Raw genomic sequence first — 27,656 nt, 5'->3', positions numbered from 1 at the left:
CTTGAAATGGGATGGAACCACGGCAGACTGTTCAAAACTGGATTTGAACGGGTCCACCGCGTCCCTCCCTCCTCCACCCCGTCCCCAGAACTACACATGCTGGCTATTCTGTTTCGCAACATGTTCTCTATGGCACATCTCTACTGGGAGTTGTAGTTTTAAAAGACGTTTTCGTATTTCCCATAATAAGAAGTTGCCGGTATTAAACTGTGTACATCCCTGGAGGTTTAGGGGATAGGAAACACTCACATTTAACATATAATTAATAAATGGGTGAAAATTGCTCATGCCCATAATGGGCAGCATTAATATATATACACACATGCCAGCTAAGGTCAGAAGAGCTTTATTTAACAGCTGGTCTTATGTTTGTGACCCCTCCTCTTGTTCATTGATAACATTACATTACATTAATTGATAAGCCTGAAACATGCACTTGTCAAGGTTCAGAGGCAAATTTTGCAATTATGGCAGTAGCCATCGATCAGCTTAAGATGAGATATACTTTATTGATCCCAAGTTGGAACATTTGCGTTACATCAGCATGTGTAACAGTTGTAATGCAGTGGTGTTTATTTGTAAATCATTTAGTATAATCACACACATTCTGTGTTTTATATTTAACAATTCTGTGTTCTTTATTTATTGATTGTTCAATACCTGACAAGGCCGGAGATGAAATATCTGCATACATCTTATAAGAGTATAATACATTATGTATAATATCAGTTAAAATAAGTGCTTCAACATAGTTAACATTGCTGGAGGTATGCACACATATTGATAGATGTCTTGTAATGCACTGTTGAGGAACCTGCGACCCAAGTTTTTCATTCAGTGCATAACTACACCATAGTTGTGTATTATGATATGTCAATAAACCTTAGAAAATCTTGAAATCTTGAACGGGATGTGCAAAATAGTCATTATATACAGTCTTTAATTAACTATTAGTAGAGAATAACGAGTAATGAACATACTTTATAGGGATCCTATTAATATCTAATAATAAAAATAATGAAATTCAATAACATGCTTTAACCACTAGGTGTCCCTTTATATCAGCTGTGCACCTTTATGGTGTAAATACAGCCTATCTACCAATTGGATCAAATATAAAAGTCAACCGAATTAGTGTTGATACTGCAAGGAGACGTATTGTGTGAAAAGAAATGTAAGATGTTGTTTAATGGCTGATGTATTTATGATCCACGTCACGTTTTCAGTTCCTCATGTTTGTCTAGAGGTCTTCTCATCAGGGCTCTATAAATACAGAACTACGGCAGATATGTAATATGTAATGCAGCCGAACCGTGTATTACAATGCCGGTATGTGATGACTTTCAAAGAGAAAAGCAAGAACACTCGGAATAAGGTATTATTTTATTTTATGTTTCCGGTATTTGTTAATGAAGATGTGCTCTGAGATGTGGGACTGGAATTGCACAGGGGAAAATAACGTATCTTTAGATGCGGATTTTGTTAAACTAATATGTTTGCGCTGTGGACCAACACTATACATTGACGGGGAAGGGGGTAGCAATAAAGATAACACCATTAAACAGTTACACAACATAACAGAAATAATATCGATAGCAGCGTCCCTAGCAACCACATTGGTAACAATGAAAACGTTGGACGCAATTTCCTGAAGTAATCTTCGTAATAACTAGCAAACTAAAGATCATGTACATCCACTGCACACATCATCTGAAATAACAACTCATATTTCTCGCATTAAATGACATCAAAACGCATTTTAATGGCCAAACTAACTTTAAAATAGGCATTTTACACCGAGAATAAAACGAAGTTCGGCCATGTTTTTTTTCTGCAGGGAGAAATTTGAAGATCACGTGACGTCAAACAGAGTTTATGGTGTAGTCCAAACGATAGCTGGGGATTCTGGGTAGTGTAGTGTCTTCTGCCATCCTTTACTCCGAAAAAAGATTTGTTTCTCCGAATCGAAGGGGAAAAATACAAAAGCATTGCACACAATTTAAACCAATCAATGTTGTGTAATTAACAAGGATAATCTGTTGTTTTTTAGTCGATGAGTAGTGCAGATATCACTGTAAAATCAATCGTCAGTAAGGGGAATACTTACTTCCGGATGGACAATTCTCCGTTATCCAATGAGAATGGACGCTCTCATTGCCTTTAAGGGCAGTCGACACAAACGAATGCCGTGCTTCCATGAGCGTCCATAGAAGCATATGGACATCCCGGAAAGCTGAAAATGGACGCTAAGGGCCCCCCCCTTGCGTTGAAAATGGACTCTAAGGCCCCCCCCCTTGCATTGGAAAAAGCCGGCAGGGGACTTGACATAACGTCAACATAGGCCGACCTGGGAGTGAGGATGTGTTGCTCCATCATGACCAATACCTCTCACCACCTGAACAGTTTCTTCTCCTCCGCTACCGGCCTCTTAAACAAGGCCCGGCCCCCCCACTGACACTTTACCTCTGCCACATCATAGACTATAGACTATATGCATTACATTAATGCACACAATGTTTATACTCCTTACTGCACATATTCTTATTTCACATTTCATAGTTTATATTCTATTTCCATGTAAATTACTGCTTTATTTGTATTGCTATTTAACTATATTTTATTAGGGTGTAAAATATTTGTTGTTTTATATTAGATTTGTTGTTTTTTATATTTTATGTATGCACCATGACATCAAGTCAAATTCCTAGTTTGTGCGAACCTACCTGGTAATAAACATGTTTCTGATTCTACTTAGTAATTATTTATCTAATATATCATTCCAATAACTTGCATATAGACTCTTATTGCACTATTTCATTTTTTTAAACAATTTTTCTTTTGTATTTACTATATTACTATTTGCTTGCACTATATTTTTCTGTTTATCTGTTTTATTGTGTTGCTCTGTTGGAGAAGCCTGTGACCTAAGAATTTCATCGGCATAACTACACTGTAGATATGTTCGTATGACAAAATAAAGAACCTTGAACCTTGAACACTGTAGCTATGCACACATGACCATAAAAGCCTTGAAACTTGAAAATGCAAAAACATATTTAATGAGCTGTTCCTAAAGTTGGGGCTGTTGATAAGGCTGTCTCACATATAATTGATTCAACTTTCACCTACATTTATTGATATGTCTATTGTACTGGCTGTAGTACAAACATGTCATAAATGAAGATGTGGTGTGCATATTTTTAGAACTGGATCTTTAAAGCAATAGAGGTTTTATGCATATGAGTGAATTGTCCGACCGGCCCACTTCGATACCGGTCCACCGGGAAAACTCTCGGTATTCCCAATGGCCAGTCCGCCCCTGGTTCCAGGAACGGTGCCGCTTGCCCAGTGGCGGTTCTAGACCAATTTGACTGGGGGGGGGGCCACTGGGGGGCCAGTTATTTTCTGAGGAGGGCACAATAAATAGAAAAAGAGAACTAGACAGTATGAAGTAATTGCGCATAAGAAAACAATGCAATACAGTTATTGGTATTTGTTTCAGTACACTTATTTATTTCAGATATATCTTATAGTTATTACTGTTAGCTTCAGCTTAAGTTATAGTACAATTTTTGCACTAACACCATATCATATTTATATAAAAATAAAGGTAATGAACAGTTACATCTCTACTTTACATCTACAATTACACGGATACAATAGTTTAAATCACCTTCAATTATCGTGGTAGTCTCTCGAAACGTAGGTTTCAATCAGTCTTTCTTGGATGCAACAGCCTCTGATGATCCGAGATGAAAAGTGTTTGCGCTTCAGCCGGACAGTGAAAGTGAGTGCACCGCTCTAATGGGTCCGACTAGAATGACGAATAACGTTAGTTTCCGTCTATTCCGTCATTCAATAAATCGTGTAATAAATCATACATTTTTAATTTTTAGGGGGGCCACAGGGGGGTCAGAGGTCAGTGTTAGGGGGCACTTGCCCCCCTGCCCCCCCTAGAACCGCCCCTGCACTTGCCAGACGAGCACTTGGGGTCAAACTAGAAGACCAGTGAAGACTGTATAAACCCATGGTTTGGGAAAAGAAAATATACAGGAAAAATATGACTGTGGCTCCCCCCAGTGGTGGTACAAGACATTACACTTTTGCACACCAATACAGACTACTAATTTGCCAGTCTAGTGTTTGCCTGTTTCTCTTTTTACTTGTATCAACATCAATATAAAGCAGTGTTTTTTTGCCCTCCAGTTTGTGTTTTAGCATTCCTACTTTTGACTGTCATATTTTCTGAATGAGACACTTGTTTTTTTCGCTAAACTTCGTTTTATATTCTGTTGATTTCCATATAAATATGAATTGTGTATGTTGTCTTTTTTCACATACAGCAATATTGCAGAAGATCATTTTACGGCAACTTTGTGTCAAAATGTATGCGTTTGTTTTGTTCTTCATCATGGCAATACCCCATGCTCTCACCTCAATCTCATCCAACAACTGTGGCATGAGTGAAACACCAACTGTGAACATCATTATGGAACTTCACTGCTTCCTTTGAGGCTGAAAGGGAGCAAATCCTTCTAAAATCTTTAGAAAGCCTGAAACCAGAAGAGTGGAGGATGTTAAAGCAGCAGATTAATGCCCATAAGGAGACCTACTTAAACAATAGAGGTCTTGCTAACATGCTGTTATTATAAACACCATTCATTGAGTCAGTTCCAATGATTTTTTTTAATATAGTTGGCAATCAAAGATGATTTGATCCGAATCATTATTTACAGATCAGTATGTACAGTGGTCAAAGAAGAGCAGGAGGCTGTAGTTACACAGTGTGTGCTTGGGGAGGAAAAGAAGGGGGGGGGGGGGGGCAGACATTCACCCTGTGAAATAAATGAATGAATAAATCATAAAAGACTTATTTCATTGATCTACTCAACACCTAACAGTATGTGTGCATAGCTCGATGGATTTGGCAACACACACACACACACACACACACACACACACACACACACACACCCAGAATAAATATACACACTGTATTTCAACAATTCATTGATAAGGTAAGACAATAGATAGACAATGATGTGCACTGGCTTATCTCACCTGATCACACACACGCAGACACACACACACAACTACAGCTGAACAGATACACAATCGCTTGACTCAGCCTGAAACTCTCCGTTCATCAATGGTTTGACATTTGAGATTTCTTTGCTGAGGTTTCCATTTCAGTTTTCTGTCCTGCAGGTACATCAACCAGTCTCATTGCTGTAAATATATATATATAGATACTTAGTATACAGTATAGTAAAGAACATTTTTCATTATGAATTTTTACCAAAACTGTACTGTATAGTTTAAGATGTGATGTGTTATCTAAACAGGAAATAGTTAAAAGCAATGTTTAAATGCCTGTTCTGTAAGTTTAGCCATTAAGAAAATGCAGCCTAAAATACAGTTCCATTGAACAATGAGCAAGGTAATGACATTTTAAAGTAGACTGTTTAGACTTAAACAGCGGTTTATTTTAAATAGAGGCAGAATTTCATTTGAGCCATTAAGAACTGTTTTTACGCTTTTGATAAGAAAATACAAAAGAACTTTATTTTATATTACAACTTTCCAAATGCTCATTTTAGTAACATTTCCAGAGTGCTACTATTTAGAGGTAATATTACTACAGACTCAAGAGATTTTTTTTGTTTTGGCAGGACAGAAGAGTCAAGGATTATGGATATGTCTCCAAAGATGCATTTAAGATTGTTAAATTCCCTTGTTTGACTTTTATTTAATTTGAGCAACTTGAATGTAATCATAGCAGGACAAAAGTCTCAAATGTCAAGAATGATGACTTTGTGAGAGGCACAGGAGCAGCACTGACAGCTGGACACACTCAGTCAAAGTTACAGTACTTGAGAAGCTGATCGAGGCGTACACATCACATCCCTTGGTGCATCATGGGATATTCTGGACAGTTTTTCTTCATTTGAAGGAGCAGGACAGGCGCTGATCTGATCGATCAGTCCATATATATATATATATATCTATATTTATAACTATAAATCCATCCAATGAGCTATGTACAAAGTATGGCAAAGAAAATCTTTATTTAGATGTTATCAGCAGATGTCATTAGCTCTTCACTGCGTGTAGTCTGTAATGTCTCCAGTGATGTGAACATGTCATGCTAAGGGGTGAGTCCATGCCGGCGACCCGCAGCGTCGACACGGACCCCATCTGCCCCGGAGCAAAATCTCGGCAGAGTCCAGGGCCTGGGTTCAGTTTGATAAAGAGGGGGCGTGCTCTGGCCACCAGGGTCATGTAGCGTTGACCTCCATGATGTGGTCGTCGGTGGCGGGCAGCACCAGAACCTGCTGTGTGTGGATGTGGTTGAACACTTGTCCCGGGCTGAAGGGCTCCAGACGCGGCATGGCCACGCCCCTCTGCTGCTGGTCGCCGCTGCCCACAGAGTGCACGCTGCCGCGGCTGCGGATGCTCGCCGTGTCCCCCCCGTCATCCAGAGCCTTGTCCAGCAGGGACAGACTGTCGTTCTCCACGCAGCTGTCTGAGTACGGCAAGAGACAAACAAAAATACTGAGTGTCCACAGGTCATCAGGAGACAACACAATTCATTTTAATATTTTCTTTTCCTTTTTTTGTCTTAAGTTTGTCTGGGGATACATTAATCAATGGTCTACAACTATTACTCTCACAGCTTCTGCTTTACTACCTGCTACTGTTTAATACCCAGCTGACAAAGACTCACTATTCAACCTGAATGACAGTTAGGTTGTGTTCTGATTAGGGTTGCAAAGGGGCGGAACATTTCCAGAAAGTTTCCATGGGAAGTTAAGCTGGGGAATTTTGGAAATATTCGATGCAAAATTAAACAAAAAACATAACATTTCAACAGATTTTTTTTTTTTTTTACTTTTAAGTAGAACGGAACACGTTTTAATTATTTTATTGAACAATTATTTGTTTCATTGAAGAACGAAAACAGGAATGTTGAGTTAAATATTACTCATCTGTGCATGTGATGGAGGAACACACAGTGCCTGTAGGGGGTGTGGTCTCAATAGCCATGCAGTAAGCAGTGTGCTATGGCATGGATATTCAAGTGTACTTGAATGGCATCTGTTTTTTTAGTCAAGATTATGCTAAAATATACTTTCCCCAACTATATTTAAGTTCCCTATGAAGAGCCAACCTTCAATTTTGAAAATTCCCAGTTAATTCCTGTTAATTCCCTTTAATTCCCATGGAAAGTTTCCATCTTTGAAAATTCCCGGAATTTTGCAACCCTAGTTCTGATACAGAACATGTGGTATGACAACGTTTATGTGTGGGGGAGGTCTCACCAGGGTCTGGTTGAATGGCCACTGCTGCAGTGTGAGGCAGGTACTTCAGCACTTTGATCTTGGGGAAGGGCAGATGTCCTGCGAACAGAGGCATCACCTCGATCTGCACCTTGTGGGTGGCGTCCGCCGTCATCGGCATGGAAACCATCCCTGAACTCTTCCCACACACCGCCCAGTTACTGCTGCTGTCAGCCACTGTGGACATGGGAATGAAAATAATGATTACTAGAGCTTAGAGAGTTTAAATGCAATATTTTGTATACACAATAAAAAAATTAAACCTCCACGTTACTTGAAAAATACCCTCTGATTTTATTGCTTAATGTTTTTTCAATGCTTTGATTTATCCATCCTTTAAGAAAACCCGGAAGACAAACTGTTCTCCACATACCTTCATACATGAGTTTAGTGGTTTTGAGGCCCTCAGTGTCGGTCTTGCTGTCCTCTGCGATCTCTCCCTCTGCAGGTTCAGTCAGGCGTGTTATACACACCTCCAGCCCACAGAGGAACCCGGAGCGACAGTTCTGCTCCCCAGCAGGAGGCAGGATCTCTGCTCTCACACTGTACAACGTCTGACAATAACAAATGGAGAAAATCTCACAAAATAGAACAGACTGAGGGACAGTTTCATCCCACACGCCATAAACACGCTAAACGCCTGAGCTCTGCTAAGTGCCCCGATAAACATTCCTGTTGTCATCTTGCGATACACTTATTTGTATAAGTAGTTATCAACGCAATAAACCGTATTTAATTTTGTCTTAATTTACATTATTTTATTTCATATTCTGTTCTTGTAGCCTACATATCATATTCTATTTACATGTATATAGACTTTTTGCTCTACTTTTTATTTTGTATTTTATTATATGTTTGATTGTTGCAGGAGTTCAGGTCAGAAGATGTTCATTGCCATTTCGACACTGTAGCTTTGTGCATATGACAATAAAACCTTTGAATTGAATTTGAATAGATTTTTCATGCATATTTTCATTTTCAGTTATTCAATCAAAAGTTGAGCAACTGACAAAACAATTGAAGCTTCATGCAAGAAAATAAATGTTTAAGTGAACTTACAGTGACTCTCTCGAGCTGGAACTGGTATTGGAAGGGTTTGAAAGCAGAGACGTCTTGTTTGAGCGGAGAGAAGTTTGTAGAGAAGACACACTGGAGACAGGAGGGCAGGTCGTCCTGCCACCTCACCTCCCACAAGCAGAACAAACTGTGCTTACTGCACAAAAGCTGCACCACAACACACACCAGACGTAAATATTCATTAGTAAATAGCCTTCAGTCTTAAATCCCTCAGGCTGAAAATGATTCATGGTTTTTGTTCTTCTCACCTGTTGAGTTTTAGTGTTGAGGGACTCCAGCTCCAGTGATGCATTCTGCTTCTCCGTCAGCTTCACTTCTGCCAGCGTGAAGTTCTTATCCGACATGTTCTGCACACACACTTGGATGTACTTCCTGTGGGGTGAGATGAAAGGTCGCATGTCAGACTTGTGTATGAGCGAGTTTGGGAATGTACATGGTAAAGAACGCTATGTTCATATTAAGGAAGTAACCTCTAGGTTCTGTATGGAAAGGATTTCATGTAAAAGAGGAACTATTACAAACAGGAAAGTATATAGAATGGAGGCCCACCTGTTACCAGCAGAAAGCAGAGAGTGTTTGGTTTTGAAGGGGATGTAGAAGGTGAGGGCCAGCAGCGTGGAGTAGATCGACCAAGGACAGTCAATGGACATCTGTGGACAGACGCCAGCAAGACTTTACTATCAAATCTCTTAGTCTGACAATAAGACCTCCTCCATCATTATTTCCCCCACATCAGTTACAGCTCATCTCACACTCTGAAAGTGTGTGTGTGTGTTTCCTCACCCTCTGGTCGATGGCGGTCATGGGGGTGTCAGGATGGCTGTAGCTGCGTGGTCGGTGGCGGACCTCTCCGTTGGTCAGCCTCTCGTTGGGGGGGTGGTCGGACCCGGACGGGATGATGCACAGAACCTCCAGCTGGAACTCCAGAGTGTGGTACGGGGGGGTGGCGGGCAGGCTGATGCTGGTCACCTTCTCAGACGACTGGATGGACAGAGCGCTTTCCCCCACCAACTCTGAAGGGACGAGGACAGAAAGGAAGCCGTGAGAACTTTAGAGCTGTATCCGCATGAGTGTGTTTATAGGCACACACACACTTCTGGTTTCAATAGGAAACAATAATGCAATAATGACAGAAAATCCAGTTTTCTCTCTGTTTTAAATTATGTTTATCTGTATATCTTTGGGGTTTGGACTGATAAAACAAGACAATAAAAACATTTCCTTGGACTTTGAGAAGCTGGAATAGATTTGTTTCACTATCTTCCTACATTGTATATATCAAACAACAAATTGAGAAAATAAAAAGCAGATTAATTGCTATTAAATCGTTAGTTGCAGCCATAGGTAAAATCAGTTAATAAAAGGTAGATTCATGCAGGAAAAAGTAGATTGCATTGAATCAATCAGATCCTTTAGAATGTGTACTGACCACCTGTGGGGTTGCTGATGCGGGCGGAGCAGCTGGTGGAGGGCAGGATGGGCATGGTGTCGGTGTTGCTGAGCTGCAGAGCGTCCCCCTTCTTCACAGTGTAGTGACCCGTCAGCAGAGTAAACTTCACCATCTGAGACAGACCGGCCAACAGCGGCTCTGAAAGCACCAACACAACCCCAGTGAGCTACGGCTACACACACATGCTGCTCTGTGCCGTCTGTTTGTGTCCCTGATACGTGTCAACATGACTTTGTTACTGAACTCAAACTGTGACCAATAACCATATCATGGAGGTGGATATATTATATTCAAACAAATCTGACCTGATAGAGGCTCCACGGTGAGTTGTGGCTCCTGAGAATAGACTTCATACTGGACTGATGGGTAGATGTGAGGCAGAACAAACTGCACCTGACCCACGGTGGCAAACAGCTGGCGCAGTGTGTACGTACCCGGTTGTCCACTCTGGAGAGAAAAGAGTGACTGATTAAAGGTGGAAGGTAAGGAAACAAACATGAGTTAAAGGAGTTAAACATTTATTTAAAATACATTTTAAAGGCAGCAGCAAAGTGTCTCTTACTGGTGCGGTGAATGTGATGCTGTTATTCCCGGGCTCTAACGTTACATCCTGCACTTTCAGCATCTGTGCTCCTTCCTTCAGGGTAACGGCAGGAGGGCTGACACAGTTGGGCGTGTCCGGCAGTGAGATGCTTTCCGGAAGCCGCATGACCAGATGAGTGTTTTTACACACCACTCCTGTAGAGTTGAGAGAATTGTCCGTTGGACTCCTGTCCTGAATCTCCTCGAGCTCTAAAGGGGGCCCACCTGAGGAGGAGGAGGGTCCCGCTGACGAGGTGTCGTGGCTAAATTCCACTGTCCCTGGGATAGTTTGTCTGGCTCCCTTAGACCTTCCATTAGTCCCTGCGCGCTCCAGGTCAAAGTGAATGCTCGCCGCTAGTTGCTGTATGTGCACCGACACGGGCATCAAACATCGCAGATTGATCTCCACCTGCAGGACGGCTCCGGAGTGCACCGAGGCTGTGGCTGGCTGGAACTGCAGCCGCGTGAGTTGAGAAAAAACACCCATGCTGAGAGTGACTTTGTCAGCTGTGGAGGGAGAAGATAACATGTGATGTTAATGAACTATACAGTTTTTCTCAGATCATCAGCTAAAGAGGAAATAGAGGTGATTGTTTGAAGGAGGCACAAAAACTTGATGACTCCTTCAAATAACTGAACACCATTAGCTCATAATAAAGAACAGAGTAAATAAGGGTTTTTTTGCCTTCATGTTTTTAAGGGTTGTGTTGTAAAAGGTCATTATCACTTACACTGATCTTCAGACTTTCCGGCAAAGGTCAGAATTTCTTGACAAAAGTGCTTCCTCTCCTCCATGGTCAGATTCGCATCACCAGCCAACAAGGCACTGGTTTGTAAGTAGCTGCAGCAGGTTGTAAAGGAAACTGAACCCGACAGTGAGGTCTGTGCAAGAACACCACCTCTATCAGGTCCACATTATAACCCTTTGCAAACTTTCCAAAGCTGGACAAGCTTCTGTATCCCCAATGGGCGAGAATACAAGTGAACTAACTAAAGATGATTACTGTATTTCTTCTCTAATTTACGAGGATATGACAGGGTATACGCAGGAATCCTGAAGTCAGATGTAATACCTTTTACGACCTTTTTTAAGACCCTTTCCATACATTTTAAGACCTCATCCCCACTTTGAGTTTTAACCGGTTACATTGACACACACTACCTCACATTGACTATACAGTATTGATTGTCCTTCCTCCTTATCTTCCAGCCATTTGGACGCAAACTTGCATTTCCCTATAACGATGTTTAACAACCGGCGTAAACGGACCTTCGAGCTATCAAGCAGTGAGCGTGCGACGTCCTGTTCAGATGACGGCAAATCCAACGGGATGCCATCAATAAACTACAGAATCACACTACACACCTACGCAATGACTACATTCAGGCACACTGTAGAATACAACCTCTTTGGACAATTTATATACTTATTGAAAACAAGCTACTAAATGTAATACCTTGGAAAATGCCCTTTAATACTTTTTAATACTTTTTAAGACCCCCTGTATTAGACATAAAAGTTAAGTTAACGTTTTTAGTTAATAAAATGTGAAACAAACTTCCACTAAACATTCCACTGAAAACTGACGGATATTTCCTCTTAAAGTTTAACGTAAGTGTAAAGTCAACAGAGTTGGCCCTTAATTGGTCAAATGGCTGTTTTGAAGGATACTCTTCAGTCCTGCCCAGCAGCTTCTGACACTCAGCGATCTGTTTCCTGGTGTGAGTGACAGGGAGGCTCCATCCCTCCGATACGTAGGACTTCAGAGCTTCCTGTAAGAAAGCCTCTGCCTTCTCAGGGTCCCCCTTCTTCCTGATAGACAAACACACACAGCACACTGTTTCTCATAGGCACATCCACATTGTCCAAACATTATTTCATGCTACTTAGAAGTGAAATCAACACAAATATAAAGGCCAAAGTAAAGGAGGACAGTGAAAGAGAGATTATCTTTATCGTACAGTATGTGATTGTTCTGTCAGTTAGCATATACAAATGCAAATCTTTGTAAACGGTATTATTTTGCTAATCAAACGTATAATAAAAAAAGGTTAGCGTCTACTTTGAACGTAGAACATTAAACTGTGCAACTGTGATTGCCTAGTGTTTGGCATTAGGCCATGTTATGATCTGAATCTGTTTGTTATCTGTAACACACCTTACATGTTTGGGTTAACATGTCTGATTAATCTTAGTAGTCAATCTAAAATATGTTTTTAACACAGCAAGAATGCCAGATGACTCTAGTAGGGGTTTAAAATATCACTTTAACTGCACTTTTCATTTATTCTGCCTGATTAGACCTCTCCTCGGGAGTGTGTGGGTGTTAACAAGCAGCGACTGATTGACAGTTCTGGAGAGGTGGCCTAATCAACCAGACTTACTGAAAATACCAGTTGGGATGCTCTTGAGCTTTAAGATCATTTTGAGACCTATGTGTATTCAAAGTGAGCTTACATGTAGAACTCAGCCAGGCTTTTCCCCACCAGTCTGGCAGACCTCAGTCGGCTGATGGCCCTGTACATCTCCATAGCAGCGTGAGAGAGCTCCTGATGCAACAAGCGGCCAACCAGGTGTTGGAGGAAGAGGAAGCGGTTGATAGGGAAGAGAGGATAGAGAAAATCAATCGTCTCCCCTGAGGTTTACAGCAGGTTGCATCAGAAAAAAAGGTTTGGGACAGGAATTCAAAAAAATGCGTGCCAACTTCCTGCTTTGCCAAATCCTGAAGTACAACATAAAGCTGTGGCAAGAAATGGACTTACAAGATAGTGCCTTTCAAAGGCTTCCACAGAAGACAAGGCCTCCTTCAGCTTTTTGTAAGGGCTCTGTAAACTGCTCACTGTAGAGGAAGAAAAAGGGAAATTCATTACATTATTTTGTCTTTTAAATAACACTCTTCATTGAACCTTAACAAAATGATCGGCTGAACAAGCTACCTCTTCTGTCAGTGAAAAGGAGACTCCGAACAATGGTAGAATACATTGTGACAACAGGGACCAACAGAGTCATCGCTCTATGTCTGCTGTGAAAAGCTGCAGAGTACAGCTGAGGGCGACACTAGTTTAATTTCCCAGGAGAGTGTGAACTCACCAGTCTCAGGCCTCTCATCCCCCAGACCGGCCAGCAGATCCACAGTCCTGTTCAGGTCCTCAGAGGTGGGTCCCTTCTCTGACACCAGGCCGCAGAGTTCCCCCAGAGACTTCAGCTGCAGACGGGAACAAGAATTAATAATATATCTGAAACCTCTTCTCCACCATTATTTGGAGAAAACCCTTTTAACCAGATATTGACTGCTTGCTATTTAATAATCCCCTTGATTATATAAAAAAACATCAAGTGATCAAAGCCAATGCTACAGGATTCAGTTTGATTTGTTACCTTGTCAGTGGCGTAGGCCCACAGCCCGACAGTGTGTGAGCAGTTAGCAGCTAACTGGGCCTGATCACAGCAGCCCTCGATTCTGTGCAGAACCTCCAAGCAGCTGAGAAACACCCAGCAGTCCAGAGCCCCCTCCACCACCGACACCTGAACAAGAGGGGCGACATCGCAGTGTTATGATGGAGGACACAATGTATTCAGTTTGCTTCAATGCAGTCTGCTGTCCATCCATCACAGTGTGGATAAGGATGGTAACCCAATCACCTGTTGTCTGGTGAAGTTTAAGATTCTCTAGATAAACACTTTATGACCCAAGAGATGTGTATTCTCTTGGAAATGTGATTGATTGAGGAAGTCGGAATACATATTTGTTTTAAGTGGCTTCAGAGTCGGAAGAGCTTTTTGAGTACATGTTGATTTAAGTATATAAACATGAACAATGTCCCTTCAGAAGTCCGTTTACCTCCAGCAGGCGTAGCTCCTGAACACAGTTGTGCAGCAGCTCCAGGGCTCTCTGAGTGACCTCCCAGGGCCTCAGGAGGAAGATGAGCAAGGTGCACTGTCTAGAGAACAGGTAGCTCCTCAGATCCAGCAGACTGGCCTCCCCCCGCTGGATCCCATCCCTCTTCTCCATGTCGATGGGCCGCCGAAGCAGCAAGCCGCTCCAGTTGTTCACTGGAGCGCAGAACGAGCCCAGCCAGTTCGCCGTGTCTGTGGATAGAAACACGGACAAATGCCAAACTTTAGATCTTGGAAACAGAAAATGTATGCACCAAAAACGTGTCTTTATTCTGCTAAATTAAACCAGCCATTTGGTGGTGTTTAATTACCTCCAGCTCCAAAGTTGAGGACATATTGGGTAAAAAGAGCATCTAGTTCATCATACTGGACCAATGCATCTTCAAACTGCTGCAGCATCTCAAAAACAAAGGCCAGCTCCTCCTGCACACAAATAACATGTGAAACACAACTGAACTGTGACACTTTTCCCAACAAGAGTAGTGTGTATAAGCATTTTTAAACTATAGAACACACAACTCAAAAATAGCCAATAGACTCTGCCTTTTAGTTTTATTCCTGGTGACTCAAGTTTGTATGCCCTTTAAAGGTGGGGTAGGTAATGTGGGAGAAACCAGCTCGAGTGCGCTAGAATTTAAAAATACACAGCCGGAACAAATCTGCCACTTCCTTACAGAGCCCCTCCTCCAACACACGAACGCGCACATGACCAATGAGGGCACGAGATAAGTTTGTGCACAGATGGAAGGCTGACAGGCAGGTCGGCCATCCAGTTATTTTAGCCGGGCCGGCTCAGATGATTGGTCGTGCTTTTTACAGTACCACGGCTTCCACAGATGACGTTTTTTTATGGATTTGTTGTCAAAGCACTTAAGATATTCATTGCCATCGGGATGTTAAGAGCATTCCATGGAATATAACAGTGAATGTCGAGCCGGTTTCTCAAACTTACCTACCCCACCTTTAATACAAGTCATGACACAACCTCAGATTATCTTTCTGTGCAGATGCCTGCCTGTTGTTTTTCTTTGTACCTGGACCATGAAGTATTCACAGAAGCTCCAGCCAGGCTGAGTGCGTTTCTCTCGGAGCGTCCGCATGTCGTCTTCAAAGCGTCCCAGGTTCTTTGTGAAGGACATGAGGAGGAGGGTTCGCAGCTTGAGCAGCAAGGAGTTCCAGGATTCCTGAGACCGGGACGAGTCCTTCAGAGGATCCGACAGCACCACACACCTGTGGCAAGGGGAATAACCCATATTTACTCAGGGAAGGTTGAGTCAACGGGGCTTATTATATTAGGCAGGTAGTAATTATGTTGCCTGCTGTGAGAACATATGAGAAGGGCAGGCAATTTCACCTCCATCAGCTTGTTAATAGGGCGGAGTGTCCTGACCTGTCATTCTGCTTGTTGCAGAAATCGCTGCGGATCTTGTCCACGATGGATGACCGAGGCAGGATGTTAGTCTTGTTCTTCTTTTTAGTGTCATTTGTCTCCACAACGATGATGACCCAGTCTGCTGAGCCATGAGTCCGCAAGCTGTTCTGCCAGCGCATCATGTCCTCCTTCACCGTGCTCTTATACGCCTCTGTGTCCTGTAATGAAGTAGAAAATCAATTTTAAAAACATAATTTTCCCTCTCTTTAATTGTCTTGTGTGAAGCCAGAAAAACATGACAATTGGAAATAACAAGTTAATATGGCATGTGAAGCTCTTTTTTTAGAATGTAAACCATCATGTGATCCAAAAGACATTTTACCCAGGGCTAGTAGAAGTGCAGAGCTGAGGTTAACCCTTGGTTAACAATGTGTGTGTGTGAAAAGGGGCTAAGCTATCCAAGTGTCAACTCTTATCCCAGAGCTATGGCTTTGCAGTGAGAAAAGCCTTTATGTCATGGCCATGGTGTCAGATTGTGACAGAAAGACTGTTCAGGGAAACCAGACAAGCAGAAGTACGTGCCTGTGCATTTTAATGGTTTTTTAATGTTTATGTTATGCAGGTAAGATTTCTCTCTTTTCTGAACCAACAAAGTTCTCTTTTTTATTTGCATTTAAAATATTAGATCCTGAAAAACAATGGTTTTTCAGGATCTCACTTTCTTATGCAGTCTCACAAGGTAGTCTTTGTAGGTCTGGTCTATTAAATTGTAAAGCTGTGTCCATACTGCATATAACCAGGGCAGTCATTATTACAGGTCTGGTGTATTATATTGCATTGTACACACACACACACACACACACACACACACACACACACACACCCTCAAAACAGCCACACCAACGGCATAGTCTTGAGTCACGCGCTGATGACAGCACTTCCTTAAACTAACCAGCTGCTCAGTCAGCAGCAGCAGGTTCCTGCTTCCCTTCTCTCTATCCCCGGTCTGCTTTCCCTAAGCAGCAGTCTTGCAAGAACATCAAGTTCAGCTCAGGCAGGTGAGCGCAACAAGTTGTACATAATGTCGACATACATTTGAAAACATATTCTTCCTTTCTTCTATCCTCAAGAAGCAGATATTTTTCACTCCACAAAACGTAGCTCTTACTAAACGTTTGACAACTCACATACATTTAAAAGGATTTATTTGTTTTGACAATTGGGAAGAGAAGCAGACATTGCTTATCCTCCTGAACAAGTGGAATAAACTAACTTTTCCAAGATTCTGTGTGATTTGACTTTGGAAAACAAAGTCAACACAACATGCAGACTTATTATGATTACTCAATGTGTACATAAATGAATGATGGTTAATATAAAAGTTGTGTCTTTCTATATATCATAAAAGGAACCTCTACGATAACGACCATAAAACAGTCATTTAATCCACGCTCTCACAGCAGCACATCTTTTTGTATTAGACTTAAAGCTTTTATGACCACAAAAACTGTCACGATAACATCATCTGTATTGTGTGTTTAGCTATACTGAAAAACCGAAGTGTTCACAGAGAGTCATTTAATGAAAGCACACGAGTCTTTGCACCTGATCTGCCAGCGGGATAGAATTTAATTCAACAGTCCTTTATCGTCCCACTGGAACAGGACACGTTTCTAAGGAAGAGCTGCCAAATGATAAGACAAGCTTCCTTTGTTATCTTAGCACAGTTTGATAATGCACAATGCAATTATAAATGCTTCCCAGTATTGCCAATGTGGCGTGTGTGCGTGTGCGTGTGCGTGTGCGTGTGTTTCAGGCTACTCACACAGCAGTCGGTCCAGTAGATGTGGAGGAAGGGGAAGGTGAGGAGAGCCTTGTTGCCGTCCTTTGGGAGCAGCTCCTCTTTGAACTGGACAAAGTTAGCTTCAAGGTGGATCATTTTTGGTGCACGGCCATACGTCCTGCACCGAAAAGAGGGAGGAGTTTTGTAGGATCAATGATATGCTGTTTACGGTCAATAGATGTTTAATGTGAGATCAACTGGCTAGGTATATATGGCTAGGTATATATGAAAGACCAAGACCCAATCCACTGGTATTGTTTGAATTAATAATGTTTAGGGGTGCAACAACTAATCGACTTAATCGATTAAAATCGACGACCAAATTAGTTGCCAACTAATTCAGTCGTCGATTCGTTGGTGACGTAATCACGTGTGTTTTACACGCTGTTAAGCTCCAACGTTATCGGTCTTTTTATCGGTACTGGAGACATTTAAAAAATATATGTCATGTGTTATTGCTACAAAAACATTATATCGCAGTCTTAGTGTCGCGAACAAGGCCTTGATTTGAGACTGGTGTGTTCTTGCAAAAACAATTACAATGATTGTCCATATTTTTCATCTCTCACTTTAACTTAAAGGTGGGGTAGGTAAGTTTGAGAAACCGGCTCGAGATACATTTTTTGTTATATTCCATGGAATGCTCTTAACATCCCGATAGCAATGAATATCTTCAGTGCTTTGACAACAAATCCATAAAAAATGTCATCTGTGGAAGCCGTGGTACTGTAAAAAGCACGACCGATGGCTACCTGCCTGTCAGCCTTCCATCTGTGCACAAACTTATCTCGTGCCCTCATTGGTCATGTGCGCGTTCGTGTGTGTTGGAGGAGGGACTCTGTAAGGAAGTGGCAGATTTCTTCCAGCTGTGTATTTTCAAATTATAGCGCACTCGAGCCGGTTTCTCCAACATTACATACCCCACCTTTAAAAGGGCTTGTGCCCATTCACTGCTCTTCAAAACCACAGAACGCTTTACACACCCTTATTGTCTTTCACTGTGAATAGTTTGTGAATATGTTGTTATTATTGTGGTAGAGTAGGACATTTAAAAAGCATGGTGTAATGAGGTAACATGTTGGAAAACCTTTACCAAAAAAATGACCTGTGACAATATCGGAGTGGATAAAAACGTTACGTTCCAACAACTACGTGCTCCAAAATTGAATGTGTGGAAACTAAAAATAAAAAGCTTGCAAAGATATGCATTACTATGTTTTCCCATCACTCGGCAGGGCAAACCTCACCTCCTCCATTCCATTGGCTCCCTCGGAAGTTGTTGGGCCAATGAGGTATAGAGCGACGTAAACAAGCCCTGGTCTCCAGCACCTGTGATGAAAAGGGGAAGAGCATTTAAAAAACAAAATTCAATTAGCCAAAAAAAAAAATAATAAGTCGACACAGTTCACAGATTTTCATTAACTAACCGGTTCTTCGTGTTTAGCCAAGTACAGCCATATCGATGATACACATTTTTAACTGTGTAACTGGTTAATTAATCACATATTTCAGTCTTTTCTGCTGAAGAACAGGTACATGTCCTACTTGGAAATGATTGTTTATGCTTTAAAGGTGGGGTAGGTAAGTTTCAGAAACCGGCTCGAGATATACTTTTTGTTATATTCCGTTTAGCCGGGCCGGATTGGATTGGATTGCCGCCCTGTCTGTCAGCCTTCCATCTCGTGCACGCACAAATGTATCTCGTTCCCTCATTGGGCGTGCATTGCAGCCCTACTTCAATGACTCGCCAGCAACAGGCGGCCACTTTCCCCAGTCTGCTGACGTCATGTGCGCGTTCATGTGTGTTGGAGGAGGTGCTCTGTAAGGAAGTCTGAAGGAAGGGGCGGATTCTTTTCCGCTGTGTACTTTCAAATTTTAGTGCACTCGAGCCGGTTTCTGAAACTTACCTACCCCACCTTTAAGGAGCTTCATGTTGAAAATATTTGAATGAACTGAAAAACATAATTTCTGCACAGCTGTTTAAAACCATCAAGTTTATGTCCGTTGTCCCTGAGGCTTTTACAATCTTCCTAGCATGCAACACATTACATTACATTTAGCTGACGCTTTTATCCAAAGCGACTTACAATAAGTACATTCGACCAGGAAGACACAACCTTGAAGAAAACAGAATCATAAAGTACATCAGGTTTCATAGAGCCAAGTATTTCAAGTGCTACTCAACTGGCTATAGATAAGCCAGTCATTTATTAGTATATAAGTGCTCTGTTAGCAGTTCTTTGTTAGTAATTCTATCGCTCGAGGTGGAGTCGAAAGAGATGAGTTTTCAGTCTGCGCCGGAAGATGTGCAGGCTTTCCGCTGTCCTGATGTCAATGGGGAGCTCATTCCACCATTTTGGAGCCAGGAGCCAACACCCTCTAGGCCTATCCTTAGACCATGTTTCAGCACCATGTCGGCTTCATAGTAGTGCACAGAGTCTGAGTCTATCTTGCATAGAAGCCTCTGGAAGTATCAAAACAACAAATACCGCATCAGCTATTCCTATTGGAAAGACAAATATCAGGTTTGTTCCACCATAGCTGCAGCTCACACCTCCCCAGTGCATTAAGTACCAATCTGCTCATCATATCATCGTATATTTCTCAAAATTGAGCACATCTCCTAAGTAATGCAACAGTTTTGTCATCACATTGCATGATTTAAAAGGTATTATATGAATATGAGAATAAGGTGCTTGATGATCCGCTTTAGTTTGAAGAGTGTTACATTGCAGTACCTCAGCTGTTTGAGAGTCTTCTCCAACATGTTGGCACCGAAGCAGTGAGGATCCACTTTCTGGGTTAGTCCATCATCACCAGTCCGGTGGACCAACCACTCACTAATGGTACAATACTCAGCCGAGCTCAACAATAAATTCACTTTAATGTCTCCACCAATGCCCATTTCTCAAAAGCTCATTAACAAAACTGCCATTCACGCTAGCTGTGTGCGTTCTGGAGGGCTGAGGTAATTGTTCAGGCTACACTGGAACTGGGCCACGTCCAATGAACCACGTGAAAAGCCATTTTTATAAATAGGTTAGCCCCAAGAGGAAAAAAAGGACTACTAGTTCTACACTATTCATCCAGTGTTATTGTAAACACCATCAAATATCCTGCAATACAAACTTCAGCACAACTCGTAGTCGGTTCTATTTTAATCCAGTGTGCTAGATTGGAGCCAACACATAACCTTGTGCTGACAATTTGCCTGCATTGTTAATGAATTAGCCTTGCCCTTGCTGCTCACTGTTTATCAACTGGAGAGATACATGACATCACTGGATGTGCAGGGTTGCTGTGTGGTGGGCGTATGATGTTGTGTATGCAAAGAGAGACATTTGCATGAACAATCAACACATAACACAACATAAACTGGTTACTCTTATAGTTCATAGCTGCAGTGTAACAATGTAATGTCAGCATGGATTAGTTGAGTTACTTGTGATCTTTCCACAGTAATACAGCACCGGTATGGTCCAAACAAACTGAACTTTGAATGTCCACAACAGCTATCACAAACTTATCACATGCAAAGCAAACACCCTTTGACCGTGTGAGTCATTCACACACAGCGTCAAGTAATAGAGAAAGTGAAACACTGCTCATTTTGCTGGAGACTTATTACTCAGATTCATGGTTTTATTCATAAATCAATGTTTTGACAAATTCTAAAAAGAATGGCAGGTTCACACTTCTTCGGAGTGACACACTTTCATGTTAAGTCAACTGTACATGTACAGTAGCATATAGTCTGCAGGTGATTTAAATCATCAATGATTGATAAGAACATAATAAATGTCTTACTTATTCTCTCACTTGCCCTTTTCTGCCTCAGACCTAAACTGTGTCTATGCTATAATTATCAGTATTAGATTCGTTTCAATAAATACACTGGACTCTCAGAAACAAGCCACTGTTTGAAAAACAGAACACTCTTGTATTATTATTTCTGTATGGCCTTAAATTGAAAGGGAATAGATTCCCTCCAAAACATTGCAATGTTATCATAAATGTTAACGTGTCCTGTTGTTTTTATGCTTAACCTAGATAATGAAGAAATTAGAGAAATTGACTGTAATTCTAAAACATTGCACTCCATGGTTATTGAGTCTTTGGAAATAAGAGTTGTATAAAACGTGTTTGTTCTTTATACAAATTAGGGTATATAGGGTTTACTTGTTATACATGTTGACTGTATTATCATCAAAGTGCAAATATAACTGTGATTTCAGAGGCACATACACCTGAGTCAGGACACCTGCTATCTGCTCAGCTGTTCCCTGGACTTCGCTTGGGGCAACCTGTACCTTAGATTTGGATTCGTCTCACAAAAATAACACTGGATGAATAGTGTAGAACTTCATAATCCCCAGTGCCTCGGTCTGCTCCTGTCCTATAAATGGAGCAGCCTGCGGTGTGAGAAGAAGCTGGCACCCACTACCAGAGCGGACTCCTAAAATAACCCCTTCAAGGAGCTTACATAAGATTCCAAGGGATTTATGAATGGCAAACTGACCCCACCGGGCCAACACGATGTGGCGACTACAGTCTGAGCTGCCAACGGAGGAAGCTGTGGCTGTCCTTTAGGGAACAAGCTGATATCCTTCCCTAAACTAGCCGTGACGTTATGTCGTTAGCTAGGCCTGTTAATTAATGTAGCTACTAGCTAGCTCAAAGATTCCCGTGTGGACATTTAGCATATACAGCGGTGTAGTATGCAAGTAAGAAACTATTACAGCCATGACAAAATAAGCCACACATCAAACCATGCACACACAGAGTCTGGTTAATATAAGGGAGCCAGCTAGCTAAGCTAAAACTAGCTACTGAATATAGCTAGCTGGCTAACTGTCAAGAGCAGAACAAATTAGACGTCTCCTTCTACTAAACACTCACATGTCACAATCGGCTTGTTTTCCATAGTATAGATGATCGGCTTTTCCTCTTGACACTCCATATGTGTTAGCGGTGGTACTCCATGAAAATTATATACAAACCGAGCTTTATTATTAGTAAATGCTTATGTATGCAGTTGTGTTGAATCGATGGGGCCTGTGTCCCCACTGCACTTCCGGGAAGTGCGTAACGCTGCGTCATTAAAGGGCCGACCTGACACATTACATTGGTGTTATTCATCGGACTTGGAGTTGACAGAAAGCTAGTATTTGTGTTTGTTTGTTTTAATTTAATGGAAGAACTACTTAGAATAGATCCTTTCATTTGGAAGCAATACCTCATTATACGAGTAGGGATACAGTTAGTATAATTAAAGGACAGTATTCAACAGTAGGCCTATGCATACATTTCTTTTTCAGTGTTATCAGTAAAATGTTCAACCAAACGTAAATGATAATAATGATCAACTTTATTTAAACAGCACTTTTCAAATGAAAGTTATAAAGTGCTTTACATTGTAGAATAATAACATTTCTGATTGCACTGAGCCAAATACAAAACATCTAAATGATATAAACTATAAATAATATAAGATGAGAGAAATGTACACAAATTAAACGGAAGGCATGTTCAAAATAATGTTTTATTTTTGAAAGAATTCATTGAAGTTGATGAATTAAGTTATTTTAACTGTGTTTTATAGCACACATGTGATTTAGATAGAACCAAATTATAAATAAATATACCGCCCAAAAAGACTTAGCTGCCACATAAAACATTGGAAGAAATGTGTCTGCTTCCCCTTCATCTTTAAGTTGATCCCAAACAAAACATTGTTTGATTATTATTTGTACTCCCTGGACAAAATAAGCATCAACAGTAATGTATTTAAAGTCCCATACAGCAACACAAGTCCCTGTAACTGCCACTATACCTGAAAGGACTTCATAAAACCTAGAAGTAGTTTTCAGGTGTATGTTTGTGAAGGCTACACTATCTGTCACGGAGCTTCAACTCTACTGTGTGGAATACATTGCTGCCATCTAGTGGTAACCATTTGTATTGCACAATGTGTGTCAATGAAGTGTTGATTTTTTTTTAATATAAAACAGACAAATATACAGACAATAATACACACTAAGGTTGTTTTTATAACATTCTGTTGTTTGGTTAATTTGCTTTTTCATTCTTTTTTTGTCTGGCCTTCATCTTTCTGCTTCATGTCCTTATTTTCTGAATCTCCCTCAGCCGTTTCTCCCCCCTCTTCAGAATCTACCTCACCACTTTTCTCTTCTTTCTCCTCTTCAAGTTCAATCTCAGCTCCATCTCCTTTCCCAGGTCTATCATCTCCTTTGTCTTTGTTTTTCTCGCTATCATCTTTTTCTTTCTTTTCCTGATCATCTGGGTCCTTCAGTCCAGACTTATCTACCTCCACCATCTTTTCCACATCTCCCTCTCTACTTTTAGTACTCTCTCCATCTCCGTCTTTGGTCAACTCATTACCATCTTCCCCCTGTTCTTCTTTTTTAACCTTTGCATCTAAACCCTCCTCTTCTTCTCCCTCAGCCTCTTCTCGCTCCCATCCAACCTCCTCTCCCACCCCTTCCCCTCTTAACTCTCTTTTTATTCTTTCTTCCTCATCTTCTAGCGGCTGATTCCCCAATGCTGCAACTTCCAATTCAAGCTGCTCCACCCTGGCCTGCATCTTACGATTGCTCGACTCTAATTCCATCATAAGTCGAGCTAGTTTTGTCTGCAGGATTTCCAAGTTGCTTTCTAACGTGTTTATCTTTGTTTCAACGTTGTCCTCCTCCCCTTCCTTTTCCTCGCCAGTGTCCACCAACATGCCCATCTTGGTCAGGATCTGCCTGCCTTTCTCCTCCAGGTGACGTTTAGCTGCGGGGAACTCTGATAGCACATCGGTCAGGTCTTCTTTTGACAAGCTGAACAGGTCAGAGTAGCCAATGCTTCGGATGTTGGCAGTGCGACGATTGCCAGACTTGTTGCCTAAAAGGAAACAAAAGTTTTGTAAAAATTCAGCAATAAAAAAGATACATCATTACAAAGTCACTCGTCTTTCAGAGGCATTAGGGAACCTTCCTATTGCTGCCCTCAATGAGAAGGTTAATAGTATTCATATTTAAGTATTCATATTTTACAATTCAGTGCTTTCCAGACAGACTGCAATTTCCTTTCATTATCTTCATTTACAGGATCTTCCTATGCACATTATCTGAGACTATGACTATCGAGAGATGGGACTTTCCTTTCATTTCTCTTCAACTACGGCCTACCAGCTTTTATAGTCTGGACCAATCTTTACAGCAGGTGCTTAATTCCTGAGTGTTGGTGGAGTGTATAGAGCTAAAAGCATTATCAAGATCCAAATCACCACAGAAAGATGTCTCTTCCCTTTGTACTAAATGTAATCCTTTTGCACTGTTGACTCAATTAAAGTCTATATGTCCGAGTACAAGAAAATGCTTTGTATTGTGTCAAAAATGTGCCGACTTTCCCTCTCTATATGCATTGAGGAATTTCCGTGTTGTAGAACTGGACTAACCTTTGATGTTGAGAATACTAATTTCCCCAAAGAAATTCGAGTCAGTAAGCACAGCATACTCTGTGACCCCGTCATCTGCTACAACTGCAAGTTTCCCCTCTCTGATGATGTACATTTCATGGCCCACATCTCCTTTCCTGCAGACATACTCTCCTGGACTGAACACCTGGAAAACCAAAAGAGATAAACTTCTTTATTCCTAAACAATTATTTTGTAAAAGGATATGTATTAGATAATAAACTAGACAAAGCCGTTGAGCTGTTTAGTATTTCCCCTGACCTGAGGTGTTAGTTTAAGCACCAGCTCCTCCAGCAGGCTTTTCTCACAGCTCTGGAAGATGGTGACTTTGGAGAGCGTGGGAAGGTGAACGCTAACAGCGATCTCTGTTCTCAGATGTAAGGGCAGCTGCTCCAGGATTTCCTTCTCTCGCATTATCTTCTTGTTGATGTGAAGATGTTGGTACCAGTTGTCGATTCGCTGTCGAAGCTCCTTGCTAATGTGATGGCTACGCAGGTAAGCCTTCACCTGAAAGCAGACAAAATAACCTTATTTTCCATACAACAAATGAAAATAACCTCTATCTTTTTGACTTACCAACTCATGGTTAGGAAAGAAGACATTATCACGGTCCCTTAGGCTTGTGATGACATTGCCAACATTTCCAACAATTGAAGCAAACACCAGCACAGCAATGAGCAGGTCTGCAATCATAAAGAAGTATTCCTCTTCCCTTTTTGGCAGTGGGGTGTCTCCCACTGTGGTGAAAATCTGGGCAGAGAACCAGAAGCAGTAAAAGTACTGACGGCGCATGGAGGCAAACTCGGGCTTGGAGATGTTGGGGTAGACCCAACGATCACTTCCGAAACCGATGTAGCTGGACAGTGCAAAGTAGAGACAGGCGTTCCAGTGGATCAGCACAAATATGTAGATCATCAGCTTGGTAATACGGAAGGTGTTGGGGTAGGAGGTTCTTGTCTCCATGCGATCCAGAGCCTCATCAAGTCGTGGTATACGCACAAGACGGTTGATCCTCACCATTGGAGTTTCGAGGCCAAAGACAAAGTAGAGGAGGTCTGTGGGAAGCAAGGAAACCAGGTCCCTTTGGAAATGTTTAGAGCGCAGGTAACGCTTCTTCAGGTGAGCAAGGTCCTTGATCAGGATGCCTTGATCCAAGTAACCTGGAAAAAGAAAAACAAAGGCCTATCAAATGCCAGAAAACATTCATATAGTCGAATTACTGTAGGTTGTCAGTCACTTACAATGTTTAATGTTGTCTGGGTATAGACATATTTGAGCAAATGGAGTGTGTTTGAAAAAAATCAATAAGTCCTATAATACAAGACTACTTAGAATATTGTTGCCTAAAGTCTGGTAGTCTGTTGAACCAGATAGATTTGAGTATATTACATAACTTATTGTACCTTATTTTCCAATTATGCCTATTATCTGCGGTCTGATTGTTCTAATTATTTTTACTCTATTAATACTTATTGTGTTCCTTTATATAACAGCTTTTATATGACATATGTGTAGACAATAATTAATTTCTCTACAATAAAAATGTGTACCTGTGTGGACAGTGATTATCATGTCAACCAAATACATGAGGTCTGCCACATAGTCCAGTGTCATCCAGACAGTCAGGTAGTTGAATGCGATTGTAGTGAAGCACGTCCTGAGAAAACATAACCAAACAGATGATGGATGTCCAAGGATAAAAGGTTATAAGCTTGGATACTTGATTACTCATATTTATCATGTTTGTACCTCAAAATGATGATCACCCAGTTATAGATGATGGGAAATATCATGACCTGTAACCAAACATAATAAAACTTTTCTGCTGGATCAAACACCAACTCTGTCCACCTGAGAGGGAAATAATGATGAAGAGAAGACAGAAGGAAACAATGATGAAGAGAAGACAGAGGGAAAATATTATGAAGAGGAAACCGAGGGAAATGAGGGCAATCAGTAATGATGATGTGGTGTGAGATGAGGAGGATTTTCCCAGAGACTGTGGGTTATGGTTCTCTATGAATAAATAGTCAAAAACATATATTTGTATAAATTGTAACACATTGTAGTAAAACATCTGCATTAATGGCTTACAGCCGTTAACCTCTTCATGTAACTGCACTGAGAAAAAGCCCTGAGTATAGTGTAATGACAGTAAATATCATTTTATTTTAATATTACGTGATTTTCCTTTTTTGTCAAGTGTCCCGATATGCGTTCATACAATAACGCATCATTAAAATAATTATATGATAATTATCAGAATATTCAATTTTTTCCACATTGCCTACCCCTGCTTCATTGTAAGGTCCTCAATATCTGCTTGTAGTTTAAACTCAGATTTTTAAAAGAAATCAACCATTTAAGATGCAAATACAAGAATATAAAGTTGGGGGAAATTCTGTTACTGTGGATTTAAATGCTCACTACTAAGGTATATTAGCTAGATTAAAAAAATGTCTTCTCTCCTCAGCAGTAATACAGTCTGAATTAATGCCATGAGTATAGATACATGAATGACTTACTTGACTTTCAACTTTTGACCCAGATTGGTGTTTGGTTTTGCTTCGTCCTTGACTCCATTTTCTCCATCTTCTCCATCTTCAGTCACTT

At 41.1% G+C, this 27,656-nt stretch overlaps 2 protein-coding genes across 2 annotated transcripts; both read right to left on the bottom strand.

The window, feature by feature from the left end:
• Positions 1-4,667: 4,667 nt before the first annotated feature.
• On the bottom strand, positions 4,668-22,633 carry trappc10 (trafficking protein particle complex subunit 10). The gene is made up of 23 exons (XM_034109872.1): positions 22,462-22,633; positions 18,810-18,891; positions 17,545-17,680; positions 15,738-15,937; positions 15,382-15,577; positions 14,659-14,770; positions 14,292-14,539; positions 13,829-13,975; positions 13,541-13,655; positions 13,213-13,289; positions 12,908-12,999; positions 12,122-12,262; positions 11,181-11,290; positions 10,430-10,956; positions 10,173-10,314; positions 9,847-10,005; positions 9,201-9,430; positions 8,967-9,067; positions 8,666-8,789; positions 8,400-8,564; positions 7,714-7,894; positions 7,323-7,517; positions 4,668-6,526 (listed from the first exon to the last, which is right to left on the bottom strand). Exons 1-23 carry the CDS (start codon positions 22,520-22,522, stop codon positions 6,279-6,281), a joined length of 3,789 nt encoding a protein of 1,262 aa, XP_033965763.1. The 5' UTR covers positions 22,523-22,633; the 3' UTR covers positions 4,668-6,278.
• A 1,011-nt stretch (positions 22,634-23,644) lies between these two features.
• On the bottom strand, positions 23,645-26,873 carry cnga4 (cyclic nucleotide gated channel subunit alpha 4). The gene is made up of 6 exons (XM_034109582.1): positions 26,793-26,873; positions 26,594-26,700; positions 25,620-26,203; positions 25,305-25,550; positions 25,025-25,190; positions 23,645-24,468 (listed from the first exon to the last, which is right to left on the bottom strand). Exons 1-6 carry the CDS (start codon positions 26,834-26,836, stop codon positions 23,645-23,647), a joined length of 1,971 nt encoding a protein of 656 aa, XP_033965473.1. The 5' UTR covers positions 26,837-26,873.
• Between the last annotated feature and the right edge of the window lie 783 nt (positions 26,874-27,656).

This window comes from Pseudochaenichthys georgianus, chromosome 21 (genome assembly GCF_902827115.2).
Source record: "Pseudochaenichthys georgianus chromosome 21, fPseGeo1.2, whole genome shotgun sequence".
In the NCBI taxonomy this organism is placed as follows: Eukaryota; Metazoa; Chordata; class Actinopteri; order Perciformes; family Channichthyidae; genus Pseudochaenichthys; species Pseudochaenichthys georgianus.
The sequence above is the reverse complement of the archived record's forward strand: the minus strand, read 5'-3'. Positions and strand labels throughout refer to the sequence as shown.

Coding starts and splice junctions, on each gene's coding strand:
- cnga4 (XM_034109582.1), bottom strand. CDS start 26,836: ATGATATTTCCCATCATCTATAACTGGGTGATCATCATTTTGAG. Junction 26,701..26,792: donor TGGGTGATCATCATTTTGAG/GTACAAACATGA, acceptor ATGTTTTCTCAG/GACGTGCTTCACTACAATCG. Junction 26,204..26,593: donor GATAATCACTGTCCACACAG/GTACACATTTTT, acceptor TTCTTTTTCCAG/GTTACTTGGATCAAGGCATC.
- trappc10 (XM_034109872.1), bottom strand. CDS start 22,522: ATGGAGTGTCAAGAGGAAAAGCCGATCATCTATACTATGGAAAACAAG. Junction 15,938..17,544: donor TCTACTGGACCGACTGCTGT/GTGAGTAGCCTG, acceptor ACTTCATTACAG/GACACAGAGGCGTATAAGAG. Junction 12,263..12,907: donor AGCCTGGCTGAGTTCTACAT/GTAAGCTCACTT, acceptor TTTGTCTATCAG/GAAGAAGGGGGACCCTGAGA.